At 42.1% G+C, this 26,669-nt stretch overlaps 1 protein-coding gene across 10 annotated transcripts in view; it reads right to left on the bottom strand.

Annotated features, from left to right (window-relative positions):
- PTPRE (protein tyrosine phosphatase receptor type E) overlaps positions 1 to 26,669 on the bottom strand; it is a 221,866-nt gene that overhangs the window by 42,838 nt on the left and 152,359 nt on the right. For 7 of the 10 annotated variants that reach the window (XM_039547447.1, XM_039547440.1, XM_039547442.1 and 4 more), the window contains 9 exons: positions 24,251 to 24,353; positions 23,888 to 23,961; positions 21,273 to 21,409; positions 9,105 to 9,195; positions 8,117 to 8,193; positions 7,949 to 7,985; positions 6,997 to 7,094; positions 4,145 to 4,264; positions 391 to 554 (listed from right to left, as the gene is read on the bottom strand). In XM_039547447.1, the coding sequence (XP_039403381.1) occupies positions 391 to 554; positions 4,145 to 4,264; positions 6,997 to 7,094; positions 7,949 to 7,985; positions 8,117 to 8,193; positions 9,105 to 9,195; positions 21,273 to 21,409; positions 23,888 to 23,961; positions 24,251 to 24,353 (901 nt within the window). Of the gene's footprint in view, positions 1 to 390; positions 555 to 4,144; positions 4,265 to 6,996; positions 7,095 to 7,948; positions 7,986 to 8,116; positions 8,194 to 9,104; positions 9,196 to 10,975; positions 11,055 to 21,272; positions 21,410 to 23,887; positions 23,962 to 24,044; positions 24,120 to 24,250; positions 24,354 to 26,669 lie in introns of those variants that run through there. The other 3 variants (XM_039547441.1, XM_039547448.1, XM_039547450.1) reach the window with 3 other exon arrangements.

The following is a 26,669-nucleotide window of genomic DNA, read 5'->3' as shown; positions in this document are numbered from 1 at the left end:
AACAACAAACTGAAGTTTCAATATTAAAATGAGAGAAAAGACAGAATTTTTTTATTCATTCCTCTCCCTGGCTATGATGGAGCCTAAAATACTTTTAAAAGCAGCAAAGAGTCCTGTGGCACCTTATAGACTAACAGAAGTTTTGGAGCATGAGCTTTCGTGGGTGAATACCCACTTCGTCGGATGCATGCCACAGGACTCTTTGCTGCTTTTACAGATCCAGACTAACACGGCTACCCCTCTGATACTAAAATACCTTTGCAAGTTCTGACTTTTATGCAAACTATGGCATTTTCAATGAAGAGACAGAAAGGTAGTTTTGACCTACACAAAGCACTTTGCAAACCGTTCAAGCTCAAGAAGACAGAATAGTTTAGAGTGCGTACATACCTACAGTGAACCACAATTGGTCCAGCATGTGAAGGATTCAATGTTTTGACTTTTTTCAGAAACTTCAGCATCCCAATGGGTGTGAAAGGCACGCCAAAATCAGGCCAGCTGGTAAAATGGAGCTGTGTTACAAGCCTTGGAACTTTACAGCCATCATGAAGCTGCTAGAAACACACAAACAGACTGTGAGTGTGACATTTTATGTCCTATGTTAAGATTTGCAAACAGATTAGTTACCATAGGCTGACTAACCCATATCCTTGCCATTTAAATTTGAGTGGCACCAGGGTACTGTTCATGAGAAATGAGATTCACAATCTCTATTAACCCTGGGCCAAATCCTGAAGTCCTTCTTCACTTTTTACTCCATCCTGACTCTGACAAAAAACTCTCACTGGAGTTAGTCTCAGTAAGAACTTCAGGATTTATACCAGCAGGGGCAGCTCTAGGAATCCCGCCGCCCCAAGCAGGGTGGCGCGCTGCGGGGCGCGCTCTGGCAGTCGCCGGTCCCGCGGCTCCAGGGGACCTCTTGCAGACGTGCCTGCAGAGGTTCCGCTGGTCCCGCGGCTCCGGTGGAACATCTGCTGGCACGTCTGCGGGAGGTCCACCCGAGCCGCGGACCAGCGAACCCTCCGCAGTCATGCCTGCGGGAGGTCCACCCGAGCCGCGGGACCAGCGAACCTACCGCAGTCATGCCTGCGGGAGGTCCGCCGGAGCCGCCTGCCGCCCTGCCGGCAAAATGCCGCCCCAAGCGCGCGCTTGGCGTGCTGGGGTCTGGAGCCAGCCCTGTATACCACTGAGAGATGCAAGATGCCAAATTATCTATGAACTGCCTCATAACAACATATATAAGGATGGTCCATCATCAGACTCAGGATACCACACCACATGAAGCTGAGACTGCTCTAATACAATGAATCCTGTAAGTTTATATTTTATCTTTTCTCCTTTTATTTTTAATTTACATTTTCAGTGCTAACTATTAAAGGTACAGCCTTACCAGCCTCAGAGACCCACGTATTCTGTTTAAGCACAGAACAGGAGCAGCACAGGCAATGGCAATGAAAGCTCCACCAATGTTTTCCAATCATGATCTGGAGGAACCTCCTCTTGGGCTAAGACAGTAAATTCAGTCTCCATGCTCTGTCAGTCCTTGACCTCTTTCTCAGACCCCCAAGAAGGCTGCTAATTAGCACCAATTAATACAGGAAGACTTTTCTACTTTGAATTGGACAAAGACCACCAGTTTGTTTCATAAAGGCCACTCAGTCTCCATCACCTGGTGACCAAATGTTATCACCACTAATATGTTCCATAGTAAAATTGGAGATATGAATCTACACATGAAAGACACCAAATACCACTAGCCATCTAGACTCCCAGCTATTTCTAATCCAGATTAATTTTATAACTTTTTTTTTGCTATATTTTTCATACAGCTTCCTGCCGAGAGTTCTTTTTAAATAAGAGTCTTAGCAGCCTCTCTCATATGGCCCTTGTTACACTTAGACATGCCTGAATGGTATTCAGATTAGATTACTCCAGTGTACTTTATACAGGGACTGCTCAGAAGCTACAACTAGCGGTGAATGCAGCTGCCCATCTGATTAGCCATGAAAGCTGCCAGGAACATATTACATTATCAGTTTTCTGAAAGCTTCACTGACTCCCTATGCTCTTCCAAGTGACTCTGCTCTATTCAGCTGTCTGTAGTTTGGGTCCTGGCTACTACTACTAGTAGTAATAAATACATCTATGGTAGAACCCAAAGAGCTGCGTTCTGTACAAACATGCAAGAGAAACAATCCCTGTTCAGAAGGGTTTAGACCACCTGAGAAATTGCCCCTCTCCCCATGTGGCAACACACCAACTGCCATTAGCTGGGGAACTTCTGTTCACAGTCCTTAGAGCTGAATATCTGGCAGCTGCTGGTAGGGTACCCAGATACCCTACTTGCCCTCAAGAACCTTAACTGTTAGCTTTCAAGGCACAGTTAATACCAAACCACCTCTTTACTCAGGTTTTTAGGGTGATTATGGGCTTGGTAAATGATGTAATGGTGGATGAGAGTCTCCCACAGCTAATATTTTTCAGCAAGTTATGTATATTATTGTGACAGAGTGTGTGTGTCTCCTCCCTGTTTGACCCAGGAAGGTGATTAAACCCCTTCAATGGGCAGAAAGGAGGAAGCTAGTTTTGAAAAACTGCTTGAGCAGTCAGATCTAGAGAGAAGAGCTGGCAATTGTTCCCCGGTAAACATCCAGGATGTGGAACTGACAACTGCGGACAAGGTGGAAGGAAGTTGCCCTTTGTTTTGTTTTACTTGGATTTGTGGACAAGCTGCCACAGGACTTATTTTCCTCTGCCTGAGACTAAAATTTTTTTCTCCTTTTTTGAGACTTAATTTCAAGGGATTGTGACCTTCCTGCAGGGACGGCTGGTGGTCTGTTGCAGTTGCTTTTAATACTGTTTGATGGCCAGAGATGACGTGAAGGTGCTTTATAAATACATAAATAGTCCACTCAGTTCATTTTTGTTTTGCTGGGAAGCAAAAAGTCCCAATGAGAATGAGAACTGGAATGTAACAGGTAGAAGAGGAGAAGAATAAAACAATACTTAACATGGTAATTTTAAAAGATGCAACCTTGCTGCAATTCTAAGGCCTAGTCTAAATATTAATGTTTCACTGATTAAATTAAACTGGGTTTTTCACCATTTTAACTAAATCAGTTTTTTAAAACTGATCTTAAATTAGACAGGTGAAAATTCTTGCACAGACAAGGCCTTAATCCCTCTGAAAGCATGCTAAGCAAGCCACTAGTGCATTTAATGTATATAGTGAAGGTTATTCTTGGCAAAAGAAAAGATTACACAATTAGAATCTTTAAAAAAAATAAACTTAGTAAAACAGCAGTGTAGGACCAGAAGGAGGTGTGGGCAATTCAGGCCAGATTTTCTGGCCTGCACAGGCAGCGCAAAAGGAGGGAAGACTGACCACAACTCTGCAATTGAGGGTGCCTCACAGCATCAATGGAGAAGTCAATTTATGTGTTTCCCTTCACTGCACTCCCTGGTGCACGGGGCATGTCAAGAGAGGGAAGGAGGGGTGGCCAGAACACAATGTACTTCAGCTATCCCCAGATGATGTACAGTCCCCAACCAATGCTGGGGCCAAGCTATGGCAGAAAATCAGGGAGCTGTAACTCCCCCTCTCCTCTTTGCCTGGTTTGGCCCTTCATGTGGGCTGTGATAAGACCTCTTCCATCTCTAGATAATTTTAATATCTTTTACATTTTTAATTATTTGAAAACTTTCCCTAACTTCAAAAATATTTTTGCACAAAGGAGGGGAAACACACTCCCAAGTTCCTCCAAAATAACACATAATCAATCAGTGGAAAATACCTTCCAAGGGTGGTTACCTACTCAGAGGATCCAGTTTGACTGATCTCTCTTTAAACTTAAGTCCCATATAGCCCAAAAGCAGGCAAAGAAGGTTACAGATCCCACATTCTTCTATACAGCCATCAATATTTGCATAATTAATTCTCTTTTACTCCAACAACTCAAGTGGAAACTGATTCCATGAACTTACTGCTCCCTTAGTCTACATATATGTTTCAACTCAATTTTAGTTAAAAACTAAATTTCCAGTTAAATTCATTTTAAACAAAAGCCTGAACTTCTGTTATACTTCGCTTTAAAAAATAAAATAAAAACCAATCTTAAGGAATAGCAAGAGTGCTATTACTTACTGACTGTATACAAAACTTGCGAATGGTGTAGTCCACGAGAACGATAGTATCTTCCACAGAAACTCTGATATTTCCATAAGTCCAGCATCCTTGATCTGGCCAGTATTGATAACATTTATCCTATGCAAACATGCAGTAGATACATTTAGTATTTTTAAATATTGTGTGCCTACTTCCATTACTGATGGCATATAGCTATAAAATTATTTTAAAGTAATAAAATTAAACCTCTATGAATATTTAGAGTAAGGCTGTTGGTTAATCGCAGTTAACTCGCATGATTAACTTTATTATAATTAATCACGATTAATAGCAGTTTTAATCACACTGTTAAACAACAGAATGCCAATTGGAATGTATTAAATATTTTGGATGTTTTTCTACATTTGATACAAAATGATAAAAGAAATAGTATTTTTCAATTCACCTCATACAAGTACTGTAGTGCAATCTCTTTTTCGTAAAAGTGCAACTTACAAATGTAGATTTTTTTGTTACATAACTGCACTCAAAAACAAAACAATGTCAAACTTTAGAGCTTACAAGTCCACTCAGTCCTACTTCTTGTTCAGCCAATCACTTAGACAAACAAGTTTGTTTACATGTGCAGAAGACAATGCTGCCCGGTACAATGTCACCTGAAAGTGAGAACAGACATTCACATAGCACTGTTGTAGCTGATGTTGCAAGATATACGTGCCAGATGAGCTAAAGATTCATATGTCCCTTTATGCTTCAACCACCATTCCAGGAGACATGCGGACTTGTAGGCTCTAAAATTTGACATTGTTTTATTTTTGAATGCAATTTTTTGTGTGTGCATAATTTTACATTTGTAAATTCAACTTTCATGATAAAGAGATGATAAAGAGCACTACAGTACTTGTATAAAGTGAACTGAAAAATACTTTTTATTTTTACAGTGCATTTATAATAAAAAATAAATATAAATATGTACACTTTGTATTCTGTGTTGAAATTGAAATCAATATATATGAAAATGTGGAAAACATCCAAAAATATTTAAATAAATGGTATTCTATTACTGTTTAACAGCATGATTAATCGCATGATTAATCATGATTTAAAAAAATTAATCGCTTGACAGCCCTAATTTAGAGGATGTTTTGTTTTTAATCTAAACTAGGACATGATTTTAAAGTTTTGTGCTATGCTCTCAATGTTAGTTATCTGCATTATTACACAATTACACAACAAGAAATATATGGTTTGGATGGAGTCTTCACATGCTCCTTTGGAAGCCAGATCATGAGGAAGGAGGCTTTTGGTTTTTTTGTTTGTTTGTTTTGTTTCAATGACTGTTCCATCCTTTTATTTTGTTTATTTTTCTGATAGCATGCATTTACCTGACAGCTTTAACCCCCAACTCCAGATATAGGGCTGGTTAATAGATGAGAAAAGTCAGGTAACCTTGGGTGAGAGTCATCTGTTGCTCTCTAGCAGTAGGATAAAAGATAGCAATATGTCTCCTTCTGTGGAATAAGCATTTTACCAACCATTATGGCCTGATGAGTCTCCAATCTGTTCAAATGAGATCTGGTGACATTTGTGGGCACTAGCATTAGTATGTCAGGCCTTGGTATGAGTATGCTGTTTGACCATGCAGGAAGGCTGGTAATGTTAAGATTGCAGGAAAGGGAGAGGGCCTTGTATATGCAAACAGGGAGTACCTCCTTCATAGCTGTTAGGCGCAATCAGACTTAAATAGCTTTTCCTTATTCTGATAAAAATATATAACTGTAAAGAGCTGCTGTGAAAATTAATTAACACCACTAATGCACATTAACTATCTCAATGCTTATGATGTGTACCCTCACCCTCTAGAATAATTATCCTTTGATCTTAAGGAGGAATTGTTGGGAGTTATTTTGGAGTTTATCGACACTACTCTTTACCTGGCAGGAGAGGTCACTCTTCAGCAGAACACGGTACATTGTTCTCAGTAACTTGGCATATTGCTTTCACTGCACCCCCAGTTCACATTGCCTGAGGAATCCAAGCTCCAAACGTGCACTTTTGAGTGTTTGGAATGTTTAACTAACTAGCCCATGAGGATAAATAGGCATTTAAAAGAAAATTGCCCAAGAGCAAAATTTGTGATGGTGCATTGGTAGGGTTTTTTTTGTTTTTTTATCAGGCTTCTTATCATTTTTTTAAATCACTTCTGGTGAGTCAGCAGGGAAGTTAATTATGTAACAATCTTGAGGTCTTAAGTGTTACTCTACATAATTTCATTAAATTTTACTGTTCAACTTATACATAAGGAAGGATACATATGAAATAGGAACAGAGGGGAGGGGAGGAACAATCCAGAATGAGGGGATGGATGTGAGAACAGCAAACCACAGAGTTGTAATGCAGCCTTTCACAATAAAATAGGTTGTTTTCAGATTCGCCATATCCAACTGTAGTGATCACACTATGAATGTAATCATTCTTTTAACTGAAACCTTTTAAAAGAGAGTAATATCGATTCAACATTCATTCTTATTCTCAATCCAACCTATAAGGCCAGTCTCACATACATTGCAGCAGAAGCAAAAAAGGCCCTCATTTCAATTTGCCTTTGACTTAAAGTCTGACAGTGAGGCAGTGTAGCACATGATAAAAGATTCGTTATGAGGAAATTAGTCACCAGGGAATATTTATAAGCTTGAAATTTTGTAAGTTACAACTACATTTTTAGCAGAGACTTAAAACCTCAGAAAGGACTGGAAAAGGAAGTGGTGACAGCCATTAACAGTCAGATGCTAAGCAGTGCATTGCAGCCAGAGGCTACTTAATGTGGGGATTATTTCAGGCGGATCAAAACTGAAATAAAAGTTACTTACCTCTTTTCTTTCTTTCAAGTTTGTTAACATAACAATAATTGAAGATTTCTGCTCCCATATCATCCTCCAGAAATCATTAACTGTTTCTTGTTTAGGTCCTGCACATAGAATACAGTTCTATACTCAAGAGACATAAAGAAAACAAGCAATATCACAGTACACAAGAACATTTTTCTCTTCCACTCATGAGTTACCAGCTCATATCTCATGAAAATATACTGATTGTAAATGCCTCAGTTTTACAAATGCACTATATGTACATTGAAAATCACTTCTTTGAAGCACAGCTATATGAACTCTATCAATTTACAGAAAACATTTACTATGTTATACAATCACTGTAATCACTAAGTACTTCTTGAAACAATGGGGATTTTTGTATTTACTCTAGGATTGCTTGCAAGACCCAGCATGATAGCTCCAACTGGCATGACTGGAAGTTTGACCAGTTGTAATATATCATCATCAAATAGGCCTGCCCCAGTAGAGGCAGAAACTGAGTTGGGTGTATCTAGCTTCCGGATTGATTGGGTGGGGTTTGTGGACTCAGACTATTTCCAGCAGTAGGCTGGCATTTCAAACACAGTCCATGCTCCACAGCTCTTGGAGACATAAATGCATAATTAACTTCTCTGCTTGGGGAGCAGGCTTGTCCCACCTTTCTATGAGCAGCAGCTATCCCCCGCTCCCTCTAGATACACTATGTGCAGTAGGTCAGGCAATGGGCTCAGTTTAGTGTGTCTAACTTACAACTCTCACTTCAATGACCATGATTTAGCAGACCAACTTATTTATGCTTAGGAAGGAATTTTTGATCTTGTAACATATTAACCTTGATGTGGGCTGTGAGTTATTTTTAGAGTGTGTGTGGGGGGAGGGAGTGGGGGGATGAGTGGGAGGGTTGCATTCTGGTGCATGTAAGTACAAAAATGGAGACAGGAAAATACATTACCTTGAGCAGCTATAAATTTATTCTTTTCTTTGTAACCCTACAGAAATAAAATTTATGGCTAGTTAAAGAATGAAATGCCAAGATGTGCTGTAAGACAAATGTCTATTTGACATTTAGTTTACAATTAAAATTAGCAATCTGAATGAAAGTGAAAAACTATTAGCTTACATCTATGTATGAAGCGTTAATATAGTCTGAAGACTGAACTCCATCTATTTGGGTCAGAATGACTCTGGAATGATCATCTGAGAAGAAAGAAATTGTTATTAGAGGCTGTATGGTAGATAAAATTATATTATTAACATCAATCAGAAATTTTCCTCAAAATACAATGCCCTTTAACCAGTGATAGATCTGCACTTTTATGAACCATAGTATTTGCATTATTATTCCACCATCATTAAATACCATAAAAGACTGACTAATACAGTGTATATAACAGATATGTCATATGGGCCATATCATCCTGACCTTGCTGATGTAAAACTTATGGAAGATTTTGGTCCCTTACAGTCTTGTTTCACCAGAGCCTGCAAACAGTGACCTTGAAGACATGCTGCAAGGCTCATCTGTTTCAAAGGGAGTTTTAGGTGAATAGACAGGGAATAATTTGTTTAAGGTAGTTGTGAAGAGGTCTCTTTGAATTGTATTGTAATTGTACAGTGCACAGAGCTTTTGGATAGCAGGTTAACAAGCCTTCACTATAAAAACCCTGCTCCACCTCCATACTTATACTGGGTTACTGAGAATGCAATACTTTTTGCATAGTGTGCAAAGCATTTGTAATAGATAAGGTTTGTTAGATACTTCAGGCTTGGCCCATATACTCAAAGCTCTTTTCTTTTTTATTGCACAAATCTGAACTGAGTTTCAAGAGAACCGTCTTACATTTTGGGGTGATTCTAAGGATTCATATCAAACCCTCTGAAATTAAAGACAAATTTAATGGAAGGCAATTATTATCCAAAGAGACACCACTCCAAAAGAAGCTTACTTTGCAGCTGTGCGATTGGTAACATATAAATAGCATTTTTTTGGGTCAATTAATCAGCTTTACTCAGGTATACTCAGTGAATGCAGACATTACAGGCATGATGGGTGTAAGAGGCATCCAGACATTTGACTGATATTTAGAAAATAAACTGTAAAGTCTTACAAGGAAGGATGTTGGGATATCTGTTTTTCTCTCTGTTTTCTTCTTTATTTGCCATTTCAAATGTTCCTTGCATGCATCGGGCTGGCAATGACTACAACGAAAATGTGTAAAGTCAAGGAAATGCAAGAACATCCTGTAATAAATGTTAGCTGCACAGGACTTAAGAAAAGATGCGATAACACACAATGGCCTACATCTAAGATAAGTTATTTCTCAGTACACTGTAATACTTGAAAAAAAGCGATTTTTCCTCATCTTTCTAAAATAGCTCATAACCTTTCGATAACTCAGAACTTCAACACTACTTTTTAAATTATAGCTTTGAAGAACACTGTGACTTTTGCTATTTAAGAGAGCAAATAAATTATTGAAATTTAGGCTGCCACTGGAAAACACCATATCACATGATGACTCATTATGCTGTGACCCAGTCAGAAAGATGTGGGGCACCAGGGCTCTGACTTAGAAATTTGGTTGTATGGATCAAATTTGATCTTAATACATGAATACATTTGAATATTAGCAAAGAAGGTTAAAAAATGTTAAGAAAACTGAATTTCAAACATCCACTCCATTCAGTTCAGGGCCTGGGCAAGGGGGGATCCAAAGGTGAGTTTGTATCGCCTTTATGCCCTAAGCCTAGGGATGGCCTTGGGGGCTGCTGGCCCATTAGGTATCCAAAGTTTAACCAACCTGGTAGTAATCAGAAAAACCTGGGATTGTGAATAAACTCTTAGTCACATACTAAGTACCTGAAAATAAATGCTTTTGTCAGGACAATCAAAATGAGATTAATTAACAGGAAATTAACAGGAAAATATTATTATGTGAAGAAAAAAGGATAGGGAGAAGAGGAAGGAGACAGCAATAACTCCCTGACTAGAGAGAATGAGATGGAACCTGCTGGACTGCCTCCAAAACTGTGGAAGGGCATGTGAAAACACTCCCACCCCGCATGAACACCTGTGGGATTCGGGGGCGGAGGGGACGGAGAAAGGGATATTTGGATGTGGAGTTTTCATTCCAAATTTTTGTTTATTTGAGAGATTTTGCTGCTAGTCTGGACAGAGCCCAAGTGGGAGTAATTTAAAGGGCCAGCTGGGAGAAGCTGATTCAGGGTCACTGCCTGCTACAGGGCCCCTTTATGCTACCAGAATAGTATAAAATGGACTTAGTGTAAATGAGAATCAGGTTCACGATCTTTGCCTATGTCACAATCCTGACAATTTTTATGCCCTCTCACCACAGTCGCAGTAGTTCTACATTTCAGAACCACAGTCACTAATTCTGCTTTTTCCCACCCTTTTTTCAAGCTTTTTTTTTTTTTTCAGGAACTTGATCAAACGGAACATAATGTGAATCACTTAAGAGAAAGATGACAGAGTATCTATTTCAAGAAACATTCAATGCAGCACTCCCTGCCTGATTCTGGCAATGCATTATGTGGAATTCCCCCTTAAAAACACCGATGAAGCAGAGTTCTCAGGACTGAACAATGAATGAATTTAACGATGAATATAAATTGCTTTGGTGTTAATTTTCATCATGGAATAGCAGCATGTTTTTGTGTTTGGTTTCTGTACACTACTCACAAACTTATGAACATTTTATTTAAAAGGTCAAGAAAAAGTTAACTAGAACATTTTAAACATAAATAAAAGTAATTTATTTTGTTTTTGCATATAAACTTATTCCCTTATTTCCCTCTACAAATAAAGTCCACAAATTTTGAAGTCCCTAATTAACTGTTATGAAAATCATTCAAGAAGAACTTAAAATGTACAACAATAAAAAAGGACTTGCATTAATAAACACCAGAACATCTAACTTAATTACCAGTAAATATTTTCAATAAAGCACAAAATACTTACTTCCTCTTTAAACAGTGCTTTTCAACTTGAAAAGTGAGTCAAAATATTCTTGGACATCCTGTCCCACAATGCTGCATTTTCACTAAAAGAGCACATAAAAACAGTGCAATGGGCTGGATTGCCTCTTCCCACAGTAACCCCTTCTTTCCTCCCCCAGCCACACGGAAAATAGCGAAAGGAGAGAAAACCTCTGCAATGACTTCTTAAAGAATTCTTCTCTTATGAGACAAGATTTGGTCCTTCAGAACAAGGATCCCCCAGGATCGAAGGATGACAAGACCATGCGTGGGTATGTCTTCACTCAAATTATCTACACTCAAGTAACTCCTCTCAAGTTAGCCTACCTCAAGTGGGAGCAGCCATACTGAGAAACCACATTCAAGTTGCTGTGTCCATACTGGTACTGAACTGGTTTTTGTGTGGTGCTAAGACTTTTGGAGAACATATCCCATGGTTCTTAGTGCTGCAATAAGCTAAGCTGCTCTATGAATTCTTTCCCAATAAATTATGGGAAAACTTGTCTGTCCTTTTTGGGCAAACAGGGGGAACTTGGGAAGGCACTGGAGAACCAGTGGCAATTGAGTAGCACTAGACTGTATCCACATGAGAGAGTATTAGTTGTTGATGAGTTATGCTCATTCAAGCTTTAAGTTTAGCCTATATCCCCTCTTGAGTCAAATCAAGTTAAAAGCACCACCAGACACGAGTTAAGGGTTTGTATGTGTGGACAGGACTCAAATTAGGAGCAACACTCAAGTTATAATTTAAGTTAACATTGCATTTAAGACAACTCCTATGATGAGACCAAATGCTTTGTGTCTGCTCATTACTCCTGACAGCCCCTGTCTGCCTGGTAACATGTCTCCATTGGAACCATACTTCCAGAGTTTCCTGTGACCATAGGTGCCTTGCTATGTTGCCTAAAGGGGGGTGGGGGATTGAACTGTGAAGGAGCATTAATCTTTTCTACCTATCTCCACAAGGGGACACGGCGCATCTGTCCCCATTCAACATGCATGCCCCATGGTGCCTCTGTCCTGCCTAGTCCCCACACCCTTTTCCAATTCAGATCCTGAGGACTTAGAGGAATCCTGGAGAAGGCGGTTCTACCATGAAGACAGCTGAGTCCCCTCCCGCCATGCACTCACTCTCATATGAGATCCATCTGGAGGCCATGATCTCGCCCAACATGTTTACATTGTTTAAAAAGTCATTCTTTCTTCTCTTTGAGTTTGAATGGCACCTGAACCAAACCACAGTGAAATGTTTTACAGGAACTCCTCACTTAATGTTGTAGTTATGTTCCTGAAAAATGCGACTTTAAGTGAAACAATGTTAAGTGAATCCAATTTCCCCATAAGAATTAATGTAAATGAGGGGGTTAGGTTCCAGGGAAATTTTTTTCACCAGAAAAAATACTATATTTTATAATACAAATACATATATACACACACACATATCTCTATCTCGATATAACGCCGTCCTCAGGAGCCAAAAATTCTTACCATGTTTTAGGTGAAACTGCATTATATCAAACTTGCTTTGATCCGCCAGAGTGCGCAGTCCCCCGCCCCCACCAGAGCGCTGCTTTACCGTGTTATATCCGAATTCGCGTTATATCGTGTGGCATTATATCAGGGTAGAGGGGTGTGTGTGTGTGTGTGTGTGTATATATATACACACACACACACACACATACACACACACGGAGTATAAGTTTTAAACAAACAATTTAATACTGGTACACAGTGATGATGATTGTGAAGCTTGGTTGAGGTGGAGGAGTCAGAGGGTGGGATATTTCCCAGGGAATGCCTTCCTGCTAAGTGAACTAGCAATTGACGGAGCTCTCAAGGGTTAACTCTCACAACACTCTACAAGGCAGCAGGAAAGGCGGGAGGGAAGACAGAGACACACATCCTGTGCGTGAGAGAAAAAAAATGCGCATTTCCCCTTTAAGTAGCTGACCCCAGGCTTAAGTACACTGCTTTGTTAATTAAATCAGCTTGCTGAGACCTGAGATGGCAGCTACTGCCTAGAAGCTCCCTTCCTCCTTCGTGTCCCCCCCCCGCTCTATGGAAGATGGGGTAAGTGGGGTGCAGGAGCAGGGGGGAGGGAGAGACACCCTGACATTAGCCCCCCTTTTCTCCCCCTCCCCCCATACAGCAAGCAGGAGTCTCTGGGAGCAGCTCCAAGGCAGAGGACAGGAGCAGCACATGGCAGTGGGGGAAGGGACAGCTGCTGCATAGGGAACTTAGGGGAGTGGGGAGCTGATAGGGGGAGCTGATAGAGGGGCTGCTGGTCCACCCTGGTTCCAACCACCCACCAGCTAGCTGCAACGGGCTGCTCTTCCTGCAAGCAGTGGACAAAACAGGCAACGTTAGAAGGGAGCATTTCACAACTTTAAATGAGCATGTTCCCTAATTGATCAGCAACTTAACATCGAAATAACGTTAACCGGGACGACTTTAAGTGAGGAGTTCCTGTATAACTTTCAGAAAAGAATGCTTATACACTATAATGTTCAACATCTCCACTTTAATTATAACTGTATTTTTAGTGAGGCCTGATCCTGCCAACATTTATGCATGTGGCAAATCGCATTGAGTGTGCTTAGAAAAATAAAATGGGATAAAGAATACACATGCCAAACATATCTGCTCAGTCACTGCCCTCATGTCATACTCCTTCTCTCGTGCTCCATTTGTATTTTTGTCTGACTGTCATGTATTTACATGAGGAATCTCATTGGCTCCAATGGGACTACGGATATGCTTCAAATTAATCAGGGCCTTAAATCATAAATTCTCTGAGGCAGTAACCTGGTCCTCATACATGTCTGCAAAGCACCAAGCGCACTTTCTGCTATGTAAATAAATAAGGCACACTGGGGGCGGAGGTGTGTGTGCAAAAACCCAAGCAAACTAAATAACATATTTGTATTTGTATTTAATTATTTGCTGTGAAGAAAGGCGGCAGATGAATGCTGTTTTTTTCCACGTACAAACTGAAAAATGAAACACCTATAGGGCAGAATTCTGTTACTCACTTTCAAGATCCTACTTTCATTTCATTTATCTAGATTTACATTGAACATTAAAAAAAGGCCTATCAAAGGCTCCAGGTGCCTTTGCCGTGCCATCCTCATCCACTTCCTGCTCCCGATGACCAGTTTGCAACCCAGATCCACCAGACCCTGAACAATGTGGTTAGTTAAAACTACAGAATGGCCTCCCCTATCTCAAGGACTGTATTTATGTTCTGGAGGGACAACCTAAGCTTCAGATATTGAACCTATTGCAGGCCATTTTGGACAATTCAAGACCTGCAATCTGGGCTTGCGGAGCTTCTGGTGGACAGGCCTACAAGCTTACATGAAGAATTATATAAGGTCCTGCAACTGTACCCAGAAACCATGATCATCTCCTTCAGCCTCTAACCATGCCTCCGCAACCTTCATCTACTATATTAGTTGACTTTATTGTAGAACTGCCATGCTCCCAGGGACACACTGTAATCCTGGTTGTTGTCGTCCTCCTAACAACAATGGCACTCTTTAACCCGTACAATACTATTCCTATCACACGGGACATGGCTCAGCTCTTCTTGCAAAATGTCTTCTGCTACCATGGGTTAACAACAGGCATTGTTATCAGACTGGGGGTCTCAGTTTATCGCCTGACTCTAGCTGGAATTTCTCAGACTCTTTGGCATCGAATCCCTCTTCTCATCCACTTATCACTGGCATACTAATGGGCAAACAGAAAAGGCCAATCAAATCTTGAAGCAGTATCTTTACTGCCTTCTTTTGAGTTTCCACCAGGATGACTGGCTTCCCTTGCTACGCTATGCTGAATTCGCATGTAACAATGCAATCCACACCTTAAGACAACATATCCCATTGTTTGTAAACAATGGCTTTCAGACCCACTTCCAGCTAGACTTGCCCATGAGATCTCCAGTACTGACCACTGCGGATTCAGCTGCCCACCTATACCGGGTGCACTGGGAGCGCACAGAACACCTGCAGTCTGCCAAAAAAGCCTACAATCATCATATAGACCGGGCCAAATCTGGCTGTAGGAGATAAGGTCTGGCTCTCTGCCCAGAACCTTAAATCAAGCTGCCCATCTGCCAAACTAGACTGTTAATACCTGAATCCTTTCAAGATTATATAACAGGTGAACCCAGTGGCCTTCTGGTTACAGCTCCACAAATCCTTGAAGATCACCCATCTTTCACATCTCACTTTTAAAGCCCTATACTGAGAACTCATACCCAAACTGCTCCAATCCTCCACTGCCACCCATAACAGTCCATGGACAGGAGGAGTACTTGGTCCTCTGAGTCCTCAACTCTTGGAAAATTAAGGGAAGATTCTGGTACATGGTGGACTCGGAAGGATGCAGTCCGGATGAGTGGTCTTGGGAACCAGTACAGAATATCCACACCCTGGACCTGTTCTGAAAGTTTTGCTGGAGGTACCCCCTAGAAACCGGGCCCCGAGGCCACTAAGAGTTGTCCTTGAGGGCTTGCAGCAGAGTCAATTTGAAAGCGGGGCCTGCAGCAGAACCAGTCTCCAGGCAACCAAATTAGCATAACTGGCCTGTAGTAGGCTGCCTGATTGGGTATGCCACCTGATTGGTTGGAAAAATCAACAGACCGGCTCTTAATCCCAGCAGCAGTTCAGCGACTGTTTGAAGCATTCACCCATGGCTGCGACTGCTTCTGCTTATTCCCAGTCTTGCTCCCGCCTTGTTCCAACCCTACCCCGGCCTTGCCTCATTGCAGCCTCAGATTTGAAGCTTGGCTCTGACCAATGACTTCAACTCTGCTCCTACTCTGACCCTTGGCCTCTAATTCCAGCTCTGATCCTTAGCAGTTGGAACAGGAGCCAGGAATAGGAGCTAAGTATGACTCCTGCTCCAACCTCTAGGGACAACTGCTCACATCCTGGTCTCTGACAATACCAAGTGTAGAGCAAACAACTGATAGAATGTAATCCGCCTCTTCCATGCAAGCAGCTGCAAGCAGCAGTGTGGTTATTATAATGCTAAAAAGCCATCAAGAATACCTCATTGACCATTCTCCTCCATGTTTTAATATATTTCTTTGCATGTGAACCTACATAAATAGATCTCTGACCATGATGGTCAGACTCATTCAGTTTGCAAGCAGAAGTTCACATATTTAGAGAACACTGTAGAATACGAGCAAAGCAACACACATTTTAAAACAAAAATAGATTGCCAGGTTTCACCACTGACTATACCGGGGTTTTTAATTAGGAGAGTCAAAATTCACAAAAGTGCTAGTGCACTGGGATACAACTCTTCTTAAATTAACATTTAAAAAAAATGTTACTCAGGTAACCCTGTCATTTGATAGTGACTACATTGCACATGCAGCAGCAGTACAAACACATGTCAAACATAATCAAATCACCAACATAAAAAAAGTGCTGCCAATTCTGAAGCTCACTTAATACTGTTTTTCACTCCTAAGGGCACCACCTTATGCTATCTAAGGGCATGTCTACACTTGCCATTTAAAGTGGAAAAAGTCTCTTTTTTGGACAAAACCCGTGGGAACATCTACACTTATCAATGACTTTTTGCGGTGAAACTGAACCACATCCCTGAGAGTCATACTGCTCTTACTGGTGATGCTTTTGCAGTGATGTGCAAGTGAAGACATGTTCTTCTTGTTTACAGAGCTTTTAGCCTCCTGAGGATATCCCACAGTGCCTAGGTGACCACTCTGGCCAGCAGCTCTACTGCTCTGATGCCAGGTAAACAGATATCCACCCCCCACCCTGTATAGCCCCGGGAACTTTGAAATTCGCCTTCCTGTTTTCTTGGCAAGTGCTCACTGATCATCTGGCCAGGTGACAATGCCTGCTCCATGGAGCAAACGATCCCCTGCTTGGAGCAATGCAGAGCTACCGGAGCTGATCAGTGTTTGGGGAGAGGAGGCTGTGCAGGGACCCAAGATGCCCCAGGATCCCCCTCCCCCCGTGCCAAGGCCCATCGTCAAAATGGAGAGAGCCGCACTGTGGGATAGCTGCCCTCAGTGCACTGCTCTTATCAGCGATGGAAGTGCTGCTAATGTAAACACTCTCTGATGCCTGAGGAATTAAGTGAGTACACAAACCAGCTCTTTTCTTTTGCGGGTTCCCTATCACCGGTGAAACTTACAGTGGAAAAACTCTGCAAGTGTAGACATACCCTAATAATAGTTGCGTATTGGCCCAGTTGAGTCTGCATTTAATATACTATATACGGTTCTAAGCTGCTCAGTTCTGCCATGTGGTGTTGAGGGAAGTGAAAATGAATAATAAGTGGGTGTGGAATGGCCCCTGAAATTGCAGAAGCTTGGGAGTGGACCCAACATGGAATTCAGTAACTCCTCACTTCACGAAGTTCCTGAAAAATGCAACTAAATGAAACGATGTTAAGCAAATCCAATTTCCCCATAAAAATTAATGTAAATAGGGGGGTTAGGTTCCAGGGAATTTTTTTTTGGCAGACAAAAAGCATTATATACGTTTTAAACAATTTTTAAACAAGCAATTTAATACTACGCTGGGGGGAGTAGTGTGCATGTGCTGTGTGCTTACAAACATACTGTACATACAATACAGTACTGTAGTTGGGAGGTGCCCCTGCCTTACCCCACACAGGCACAGCCCATTGGCACTGCAGACAATGAGGCAGGCAAGGAGGCTGAAGGTGCTGCAGGTTCGGAAAAGCACATTACGCAGCAGCAGCAGCTTCCCCTACTCTGCAAGCACCAGGGGCTGGTGGGGGGCTCCTCAACCCTCAGCCTGCCCACTCCCTCCCTCCCCCCAGGCTCCCGTTCTTGACCTACCTCTTCTCCCCCCGCTACCTCCTCCCCCTTTACTTCCCACGCTGCATCCTCGATCCTCCCTACCCTCCCTTCTAAATGCCTCGCTCCTCCCCCCTCCCTCCTACCTGGGGCAGTCAGCTGGCTTGCGGTGTTTAGGGGACAGGAGGGAGTGGGGAGAAGAGAGGACTCGGAGTGCAGGCTCCCTCTCCCTCACCCCCGCCTCCTGCCTAGGGCAATCAGCTGGCTTGTGGCATTCAGGAGGCAGGGGAGGGAGGGGCAGACTGCACGCTGAGTCCTCGCTCCTCCCCTCTCCCTTCTGCCCCCAAAATGCCGCAAGCCAGCTGATTGCAGCAGTGGGGAGGGGAGGCGCTGATCTATGGGGTCTGCCGGCGGGCGGGAGGCACTGTGGGGAGGGAGGCTGCCAGCTGTGGAGAAAGCAGGCAGCCAAACAACGTAAGAGTGGAGCATTGCACAACTTTAAATGAGCATGTTCCCTAACTGATCAGCAACATAACAATGAAACAACGTTAACCGGGACGACTTAAAGTGAGGAGTTACTGGACTTCCCCCTACCTCCACAAAACCCATCTATACAGCCACCATACACCATACAACTGTCAATCTGGGGTAATGGGGAGTAAACACGCTGTCTTTCTGACAAAGCGAAATATTTCAGGAAAGCCTTCTTGCTCAGGCATCCAATTGAACCAGGGCTCCTCTGCCAATAATGCTGCTGAGAAGTGGGTTTACTGGAGAACTGCTGTTTGTAAGGAGGCACTCACACTCCTTACAAATGCCACGTAGATCTGAGCAGAACCCCAAAGAGCGGAGTTTCCCAAAGATCACTGAGCTATACTGGTTTAAAAGGCCTTGGCTCTCTTGTCCCCTGTGCCATAAGCTTCTCCCTACAGAGGGGAGACTGTCATTCTCAGAGGCTTGAATGCTGCGGAGCTTTCTATCTTCCTTCCCCTTCCTCTGGGGGAGGAGGGCATCAAGACCGAAGAGTTTAAGATCCCAGACTCTGATAAAATAAAACAGTTCAGTTTTTCCAAATGTGGTGCCTCGGTATCACAACACTAATTAGAATTTATAACTTTTTCAGTAAAACGGGTGCCTGTACTCTTTAGCATCAAGGAAGGGAGAGAAAGAGAGAGAGACACAGCTCAGTGGATTAGAGTTCTACTTTGAGACACTTCTGTGTTCAAACTCAGGAGAGAGCACAAATGAGAATCAATTTAGTTCTCCACCATAAGCTCTACTGGACATTTGTCCCCATGGCTGTACAATCCAACACATGTAGCAGTATCTCTAAGGACCAGAACTGAAATAACTGGGTGTTAAACATGAGTAATGAAGATCATTGGCAAGCTGTGTGGAGAAGCTTATGCTGTACTTGTGTAACACCGACAGATCCTGGTTGTCAGCAGACGGGACTGAACCTGAGCCTCTCCTTCATGAACTAAAAGCCAACTGGCTCTTAGCTAAGACTGTAGAGCAGACTCATTAATTGCTAAGTGGTCTCAGCGGTTTACAATGGCTCTGGTGTTGCCATGGTGCCAGGCCCACACTTGGAAGGGAGTTGTGGTTTGCACGCTGCTGTGTTCCGCTGGGGCCCTGGGACCTCCGCAGACAGCTGCACTACTAGTCCCAGAATGCTCTGCGCCATGTTGCCAGCTGCCCCAGCTGAAGTGGGTGGAGTGGACCAAAAAGAAAGCCCAAGCAAGGAAATGGTCTGGTGCAGGGAGAGGATTCCTGGCGCTAATCCCGCTGCACCCTCCCCTCCCCCTTGGGGCACGGGGTGGGAGCTCCTGGCTCCCCCAATCCGCAAATCTCCCCCATTTTCCTGGGCAGTGGGGAGCTGAAGGCAGCTGCGGTACTGTGACTCCTGGGTGGTGTGCAGCCCCCCAGCGACTGTGATGCCTGGAGGCTCCTGGGCACTGTCTCGACCCTGCAACTTCAGGGTGGCGGGTGGTTGTCTGTGTTCCCTGGGAGCAAGGGGGGGAGTGACAGCGGAGCTTGTCAGTGCTGGCTGCTGCGCCCCCTGCCAATGGGAATGCCCAGAAACTGCCCCCTGCAATCCAGGGAGGGGAGGGGGAGCAGCACGGTTTGGGGGGAAAGGGGCAGATGTGCGGCAATCAGGGAGCTGGTAATGACTCTGTGTGAGGGGTGTAGGAGAAGCAGGGGGGAGGGATAGCTCAGTGGTTTGAGCACTGGCCTGCTAAACCCAGGGTTGTGAGTTTAATCCTTGAGGGGGCCACTTAGGGATCTGGGGCAAAAATTGGTCCTGCTAGTATAAGCAGGGGGCTGGACTCGATGACCTTTCAAGGTCCCTTCCAGTTCTAGGAGATTGGTATTTCTCCAATTTTAAAAAAAAAAAAAGGTGTTAAGGTGGGGGTTGGTGTGGCCGGGGGCAGAGGAAGGGAGAGGAAAGTCTGAGTTGAAGGTGGGGGTTGGCTCATTGGGAGATAGTAGAAGGGAGGGAAGTGACAGCCCTGGGGGGGGAGTGTGGGGCAGTGGGCAGTAGCAGGGAGATTGAGGAGAGCCTTTCTTTGGGGGCTAGTTGTGTGGGGTGGGAACAGTAGGAGGGACGGGAAGGGGGGAGGAGAGACGAGGTGTGAAGGTTGGGGTAGGAGCTTGAGGCTGGATTGTGGTAGCATTTGTGGTAAAGTGTGTGTGTGTCTCCCAGTAGCCTTTCCTCCTTGCAAAAGATGGGAACCAGCAATTTTCCTCCCCACACTCTGCCCCAAAGTTTTGTAAACCTTGTACCAAAGTAGAAAATGCAGCTTTCAAAAAATGTATTTACGAAACATAACTCTGGGTAGAGGAGGCAGTGGTGAGAAGATGCAGGTGTGATATCACTGACTGCTACATCCGGGCTTAATATGGCTCATAAGTGTGCTAATTAAGCACTTGTGTTCAGGGCCCCAAGCAGGCCCTGAGTGTTTAAACAAAAAAGACAAAACTAACAAACAACTCCCCTCCACACAAACCAAATTCAGTGGTATTCTGGGTTCACTGATGTTAGTCCAGTTTGTTCTCTATGGGCTGAGTGGAGGTCTCTATCAAGTGTGGCTTCAAATATCTTATTTTGCTTTTGAATAAATGTTTTCATCCCCATCCTGGCAATACCACATTTACTATGTCATGCCAGGCCCACAATTGGAAGGGGGTCATCACAACCACATGGGGGCCCACAAATATGTTTGGCACCAGGCCCACAAAAGGTCAATCCTGCCCTGGACCGTCTCAGTGCCACTAGAGGGGAGAGAACATCACACTCAGAAGGTGTGTGGGTTACACTTGCGCAGCATTCCCCATGCTATAAGTGCCAATGTCACACACATTTAATTACAAAAACCCAACAACATTTTTTGGGTTCATATCCATTCTTGATTTCCTATGTCTCTTCCCTGTGATAAAAAATGACACAGAAAACAAGCAGACTTACATTAAATTCTTCCCGAAACCTTTTCCCATCATCTGCTGACCTTATCCGTATTTCTTCCTCCAGATGCTCCACTGGAATAGGAAAGTACTTCTTTGGGCCAGAGGGAGACCTGCTGAGCAGCATCACCCTTTGCTGTTCTGTCAAACCAGAGAAAATAAATGTCAAATGTATATTCAGAATGAGGGACAACTAGTTACATCTTTACCCCGATATAATGCGGTCCTCGGGAGCCAAAAAATCTCACCGCCTTATAGGTGAGACCGTGTTATATCAGGTTTGGGCCGGTACGCCGGACTGGACCGTCTTCTCTGGCGGTGATTTAAAGGGCCCGGTGCTCCAGCCACTGTGGGGAGCCCCGGGCCCTTTACATCACTGCCGGAGCTCCGGCAGTGGGGCTTGGGCGGGGAATTAAAGGGCCCGGGGCTCCCCGCAGCGGCCAGAGCCCCGGGCCCTTTAAATTACCACCTGAGCCTGGCTGCCAGAGCCCCGTTACGGATTTAAAGGGCCTGGTGCTCCAGCCGCTGTGGGGAGTCCTGGTCCCTTTAAATCACCGCCGGAGCTCTGGCAGCGGGACTCAGGTAGGGATTTAAAGGGCCCAGGGAGCCACATGAATTCAGTAATAATGCAGTAAAGCAGTGGGCTCAGGTGGAACTTTAAAGGGCCCGGGGCTTCCCGCTGCTTTACCACGTTATATCCGAATTCGTGTTATATCGGATCGCGTTCTATCGGGGTAGAGGTGTTTTCCATTAATCAAATGATGAGCCAATTAGTTTTGTGAAACATCTTGGAAAAAGGAACAGAATGCCTCTTACGAAATGTGAATCAAACTAGTGAGACAAGGTGGGTGAGGTAATATCTCTGACTGAGCCAACATCCTAAGACTGACACGGCTACAATTATACTACAGTCAAACTAATGACAGAGTTGATTTCCATAACAATATAGTAAAAAGCCGAGAGATTTCTCTGAACACCCCCTTGATTAAAACAATGCCCAGAAACTTATGCCTAGGTCCTAATGTTAATAATTAGAGTTTCTGACTTTACTTTGTAACAGAATAAAAATGTGATGAAACATCATATGGGGAGGCAATAGGATCTATCAGTTCCTCACACTCACTGGGAGATGTAGGGATTGAAGGGGAAATTTGTTTAAGATACTCAATTTAAGGAAAATAATTTGTAAATCTATTTTACAAATGGTTTTATTTCTCCAAAATAAGCCACACTTTGCCAGACACCAGAAATGCTGTAATATTTACAATAACTACAATTAGGTAAGTGTTTTGGTCTCAATAAACTGCTTTAAGAAGGTGGTAAATTCATGAGACTTGTTTGAAGCATTCCTATTGCATCTTTAACCAAAAGTATAGGAAGCATCAGTACTTTAAGGTGCTCCAGCATGTTTCTTTTACAGCAATTACCTCCCTATGGAATGATTTTGTGTAGCACCTGACACCCAGGAATTCCCTTGCACCAGCCAGCTAGATCTGCTAGCTTTATGACAATTGTGCACAGGTAGACTGGTTAGAAAATTAGATCCAGTATGCAAACATATTGCATTTTAAAACAACAGTGAAGTTGAAGAGTTTTGAAATCATGGTAGAGGAAGTTTCTGTGAGATTAGAAACTTTGTTTAAAAGAAAAACAAAACACTTCCCTAGAAACAGACAGTGACAACGCTACTTTCAACAATCATGCTGCCTAATACTTCATGTAGTAGCCATTCTACAGAGTAACAGCGTTCTGCTTGATGGCTAGTATATCTCAATACATTGGAAACATCAATGCTCTTTTAACTGATGTTAGGAAATTTAACACTGAACAGGAAGTTACACTCATTTGGTTTATATTTAGAACTGTGAAGTTTTTCAGTTTGCACGTAGTAACATGAAAGCCACAGAAAATGCAGGTAATTCTCCCTTGTGATTACTTTTTTTTTAAATTGTTTACTCCCTTGTCATTATGGCAAGAGTAATATATGGATGACCTATAATTCCCCAACAACTTTGCCATCTTTTAATCTTTATTGTGCTTGATGATCCAAATCTAAGTCTAATTTGCTATGCTCTTAATAAAAACATCTGAAAATCTATTGGTGAATATTTTCAATTTCTGGACTTCATCTTTTTTTAAAAATGCTATTCTCTTACAGTACCTTCCCACTCATCCACCTTTTACTTTTTAATCTAGTCACAGAGTTACAAAGTAGTTCTTCATACATATGTCTTTTTTCTTTTTTTAAACACAAATGTTTCTATCCTTTTTTCCTTCAGATGAAAACTGGTGCAGATAACTCAGCTGTCATGAGGAATCCTTCACTAACAAACCAGTTATGAGAATTGCCATGGAAAAACAAAATCTGGTAAAGTTACAACTTTAAGCTGCAAATTATTAAACAGAAAGGAGAAGGAAGAGAGAGGGAAGTTTTCTTCTTTGTTTTCTTTTAAATAAATAAAGCCAGCACTAAAATGATACAATAAAAAGATACAAGTACTCCTCAAAGTTTAAAGAATTGAATTCTTAACTTTCAAAATTAAAGTGTACACACACACACACACACACACACACACAGAGTAAAATCCATTCTAAAAAACAAAGCCAACATTTCATTACCTTGCTCTTCTAAGATTCCATTTGGCATCTTTTTGTCACTGGAGGTCACAACAGCTTTCCTATGTTTTCTGAACCTTAAATTGCACAAAACCAAATTAAATTTGAATAATTGCATTTAAAAGGTAACAAATACTCTTCCAGATTAACTTGTACAAACCATGTAATTCTGGAGAAACTCTTTCTGTTCATCTTCAGATGGTAATGATTAATGATAAAATACAACATGCGGCATCCTCCGCTACTCTAAACTGTGGTCTGAGACTTCAGTTACCGCATATATGTAGAACCGCTTTCATTTCCTTATTAGATCATATCAAAACATGACCAATCTAGTTTTGAGTGCAGCACTTAACAGCTCCCTACCTGAAAAAATAGCCAGCCAGAAGAATGAAAATGATGAACACAAGAAGCAGGATCAACATTGAAGTCAGTAGCTGCTGGTGTGAATTGTTCACTTCTGGAGGCTCTATAAATTAAAAATAATACCAAGAGTGACAGATTGTTGTGATGGAATTCTCAGTGTAGCAAAGATAAAATTGGACAAACATACCTAATACTTTCAAAAACGGATTTAAATACACTGTACAGTTTCCAAAAGGCCTACCTCTAGGGCCAAAGTTCCCATGGAACATAGATTTGGTGGCTGTGTGTGGTGTTTTGACTGTATCAATTTGTAAAAAATATCAACAATGCTTTTTAGTGAATAAATACAAAGCTGAAACCCACAATTAAGGGAACATGTTTTTAAAATCTGTGCTACCAACTGTCAGCTCTTGAATATGGTGAGCAAGATAATATCTTTTACTGGACCAGCTTCTGTTGGTGAGAGAGAGACAAGCTTTCAAGATATACAAAGCTCTTCGTCAGTTCTTGGACAGGTATTCTGAGTGTCACAGCTAAACAGAAGATCAAAAAGGTAGTTTAGCATATTTAGTTAGCACATATTCTAAAGAACCATTCAAGTTGAACTGGCCTGTTAAACACCCCTGTAGTCATAGGACAAAAATGGGGTTAGAGTGGTTACAGATTGTTGTAATGAGCTATAAATCCAGTATCTTAATTAAGGTCATGATTTTTATTATCAAGAGAAGTCATGAATTTTAGCTTCCAAGCTCATCTTCTGAAAATGTTGTGCAGGTTTCCATTGAGGATGAGGACTGGTAGGTCAGATATAGAGCGATCGCTTCATGAAAAGTGTTCTCCCACAGGTGATGTGATGTTTTTCGTCTTTTATCATTTTCCCGTGTGAGTTCATTCAAGAGCATAGCAACTGTTTGGTTTCACCCACATAACTGTTACTGGGGCACTTAGTGCACTGGATGAGGTATAACACATGTTGCGATAGGCATGTGTAGGATCTTGAAAGGCATGTTCTGGGGGGTGTTGATCATTGTAGCAGTGGAGATATGTCTGTAGGTTTTGCATGTTTCTTCATTACATTATACTTGGTGAGTATTTTCCTGAAGGGATATTAGAAAATTTTTATCTGATTAATGGACCTGTAAGAATATTATTACTTATGCTAAACTATCTGTTTGACCTTGTATTTAGTTGTGACATTCCAAGTACCTTTCCCAGACCTGAGGAAGAGCTCTATGTAGCTCAAAAGTCTCTCTCACCAGTAGAAGTTGGTCCAATAAAAGATATTACCTGACTCACCTTCTCTAATATCCTTACAACAACATTGCATAAGCTCTTTAATATGTCATTTATATTTGTGGGAGCAACTGAGAGAATTGCAAAGTTAATTACAAGAAGTGTGAAGACCTGGTGAACGAGAAAGCATAATCTCCCCTCCCGCCCTCCCCAGTATAAATTTACAAGGCTAAGATATTTGATGCAAGATTTTAGAATTATATTCAAAGGTTCCAGGCATTAGACTGACATATAATTTCTTGTTTGGCTGTTTTTGCAGGTGACTAGTTGCTGGTTTGTAATGCACCTAATGTGCAATGTACAGAGCACCAGATACAGGCGGAGGGGTGAGAATTCTAGTGAAGTCAATGAAGTTATGCCGATTTATACTAGTTGAGGATCTGGTCAAGAATATTTACTTTGCTCAACAGATGTAATACAGCACACGAGGTGCTCTTTTGGTACATATCTGGTACAAGCTACAATAGAACCTCAGAGTTATGAACACCAGGGTTACAAACTGATCAGTCAACCGTACACCTCGTTTGGAATTGGAGGTATGCAATCAGGCATCAGCAGAGACCAAAAAAAAAAAGGCAAATACTGTACAGTAGTAGTAAACTACTAGAAAAATAAGATAGTTAAGGGTTAATGTCTCTTTTACCTGTAAAGGGTTAAAAAGCTCAGTAAACCTGGCTGACACCTGACCAGAGGACCCATAAGGGGACAAGATACTTTCAAATCTTGGTGAAGGGAAGTCTTTTGTTTGTGCTCTTTGTTTGGGGGGTTGGTCCCTCTTAGTCCCAAGAGCGAACAGACATCAATCCAGGCTCTCCAAATCTTTCTGAATCACTCTCTCATGTTTCAAACTTGTAAGTAATAGCCAGGCAAGGCGTGTTAGTCTTATTTTTGTTTTCTCAACTTGTAAATGTTCCTTTTTTGCTGAGAGGATTTTACCTCTGTTTGCTGTAACTTTGAACCTAAGGCTAGAGGGGGTTCCTCTGGGCTATATGAATCTGATTACCCTGTAAAGTATTTTCCATCCTGATTTTACAGAGATAATTTTTACCTTTCTTTCTTTAATTAAAAGCTTTCTTTTTAAGAACCTGATTGATTCTTTCCCTTGTGTTAAGATCCAAGGGGATTG

This window comes from Mauremys reevesii, linkage group 7, assembly GCF_016161935.1.
Source record: "Mauremys reevesii isolate NIE-2019 linkage group 7, ASM1616193v1, whole genome shotgun sequence".
Lineage (NCBI taxonomy): Eukaryota > Metazoa > Chordata > Testudines > Geoemydidae > Mauremys > Mauremys reevesii.
This window is presented reverse-complemented; position numbering and strand designations above follow the sequence as displayed.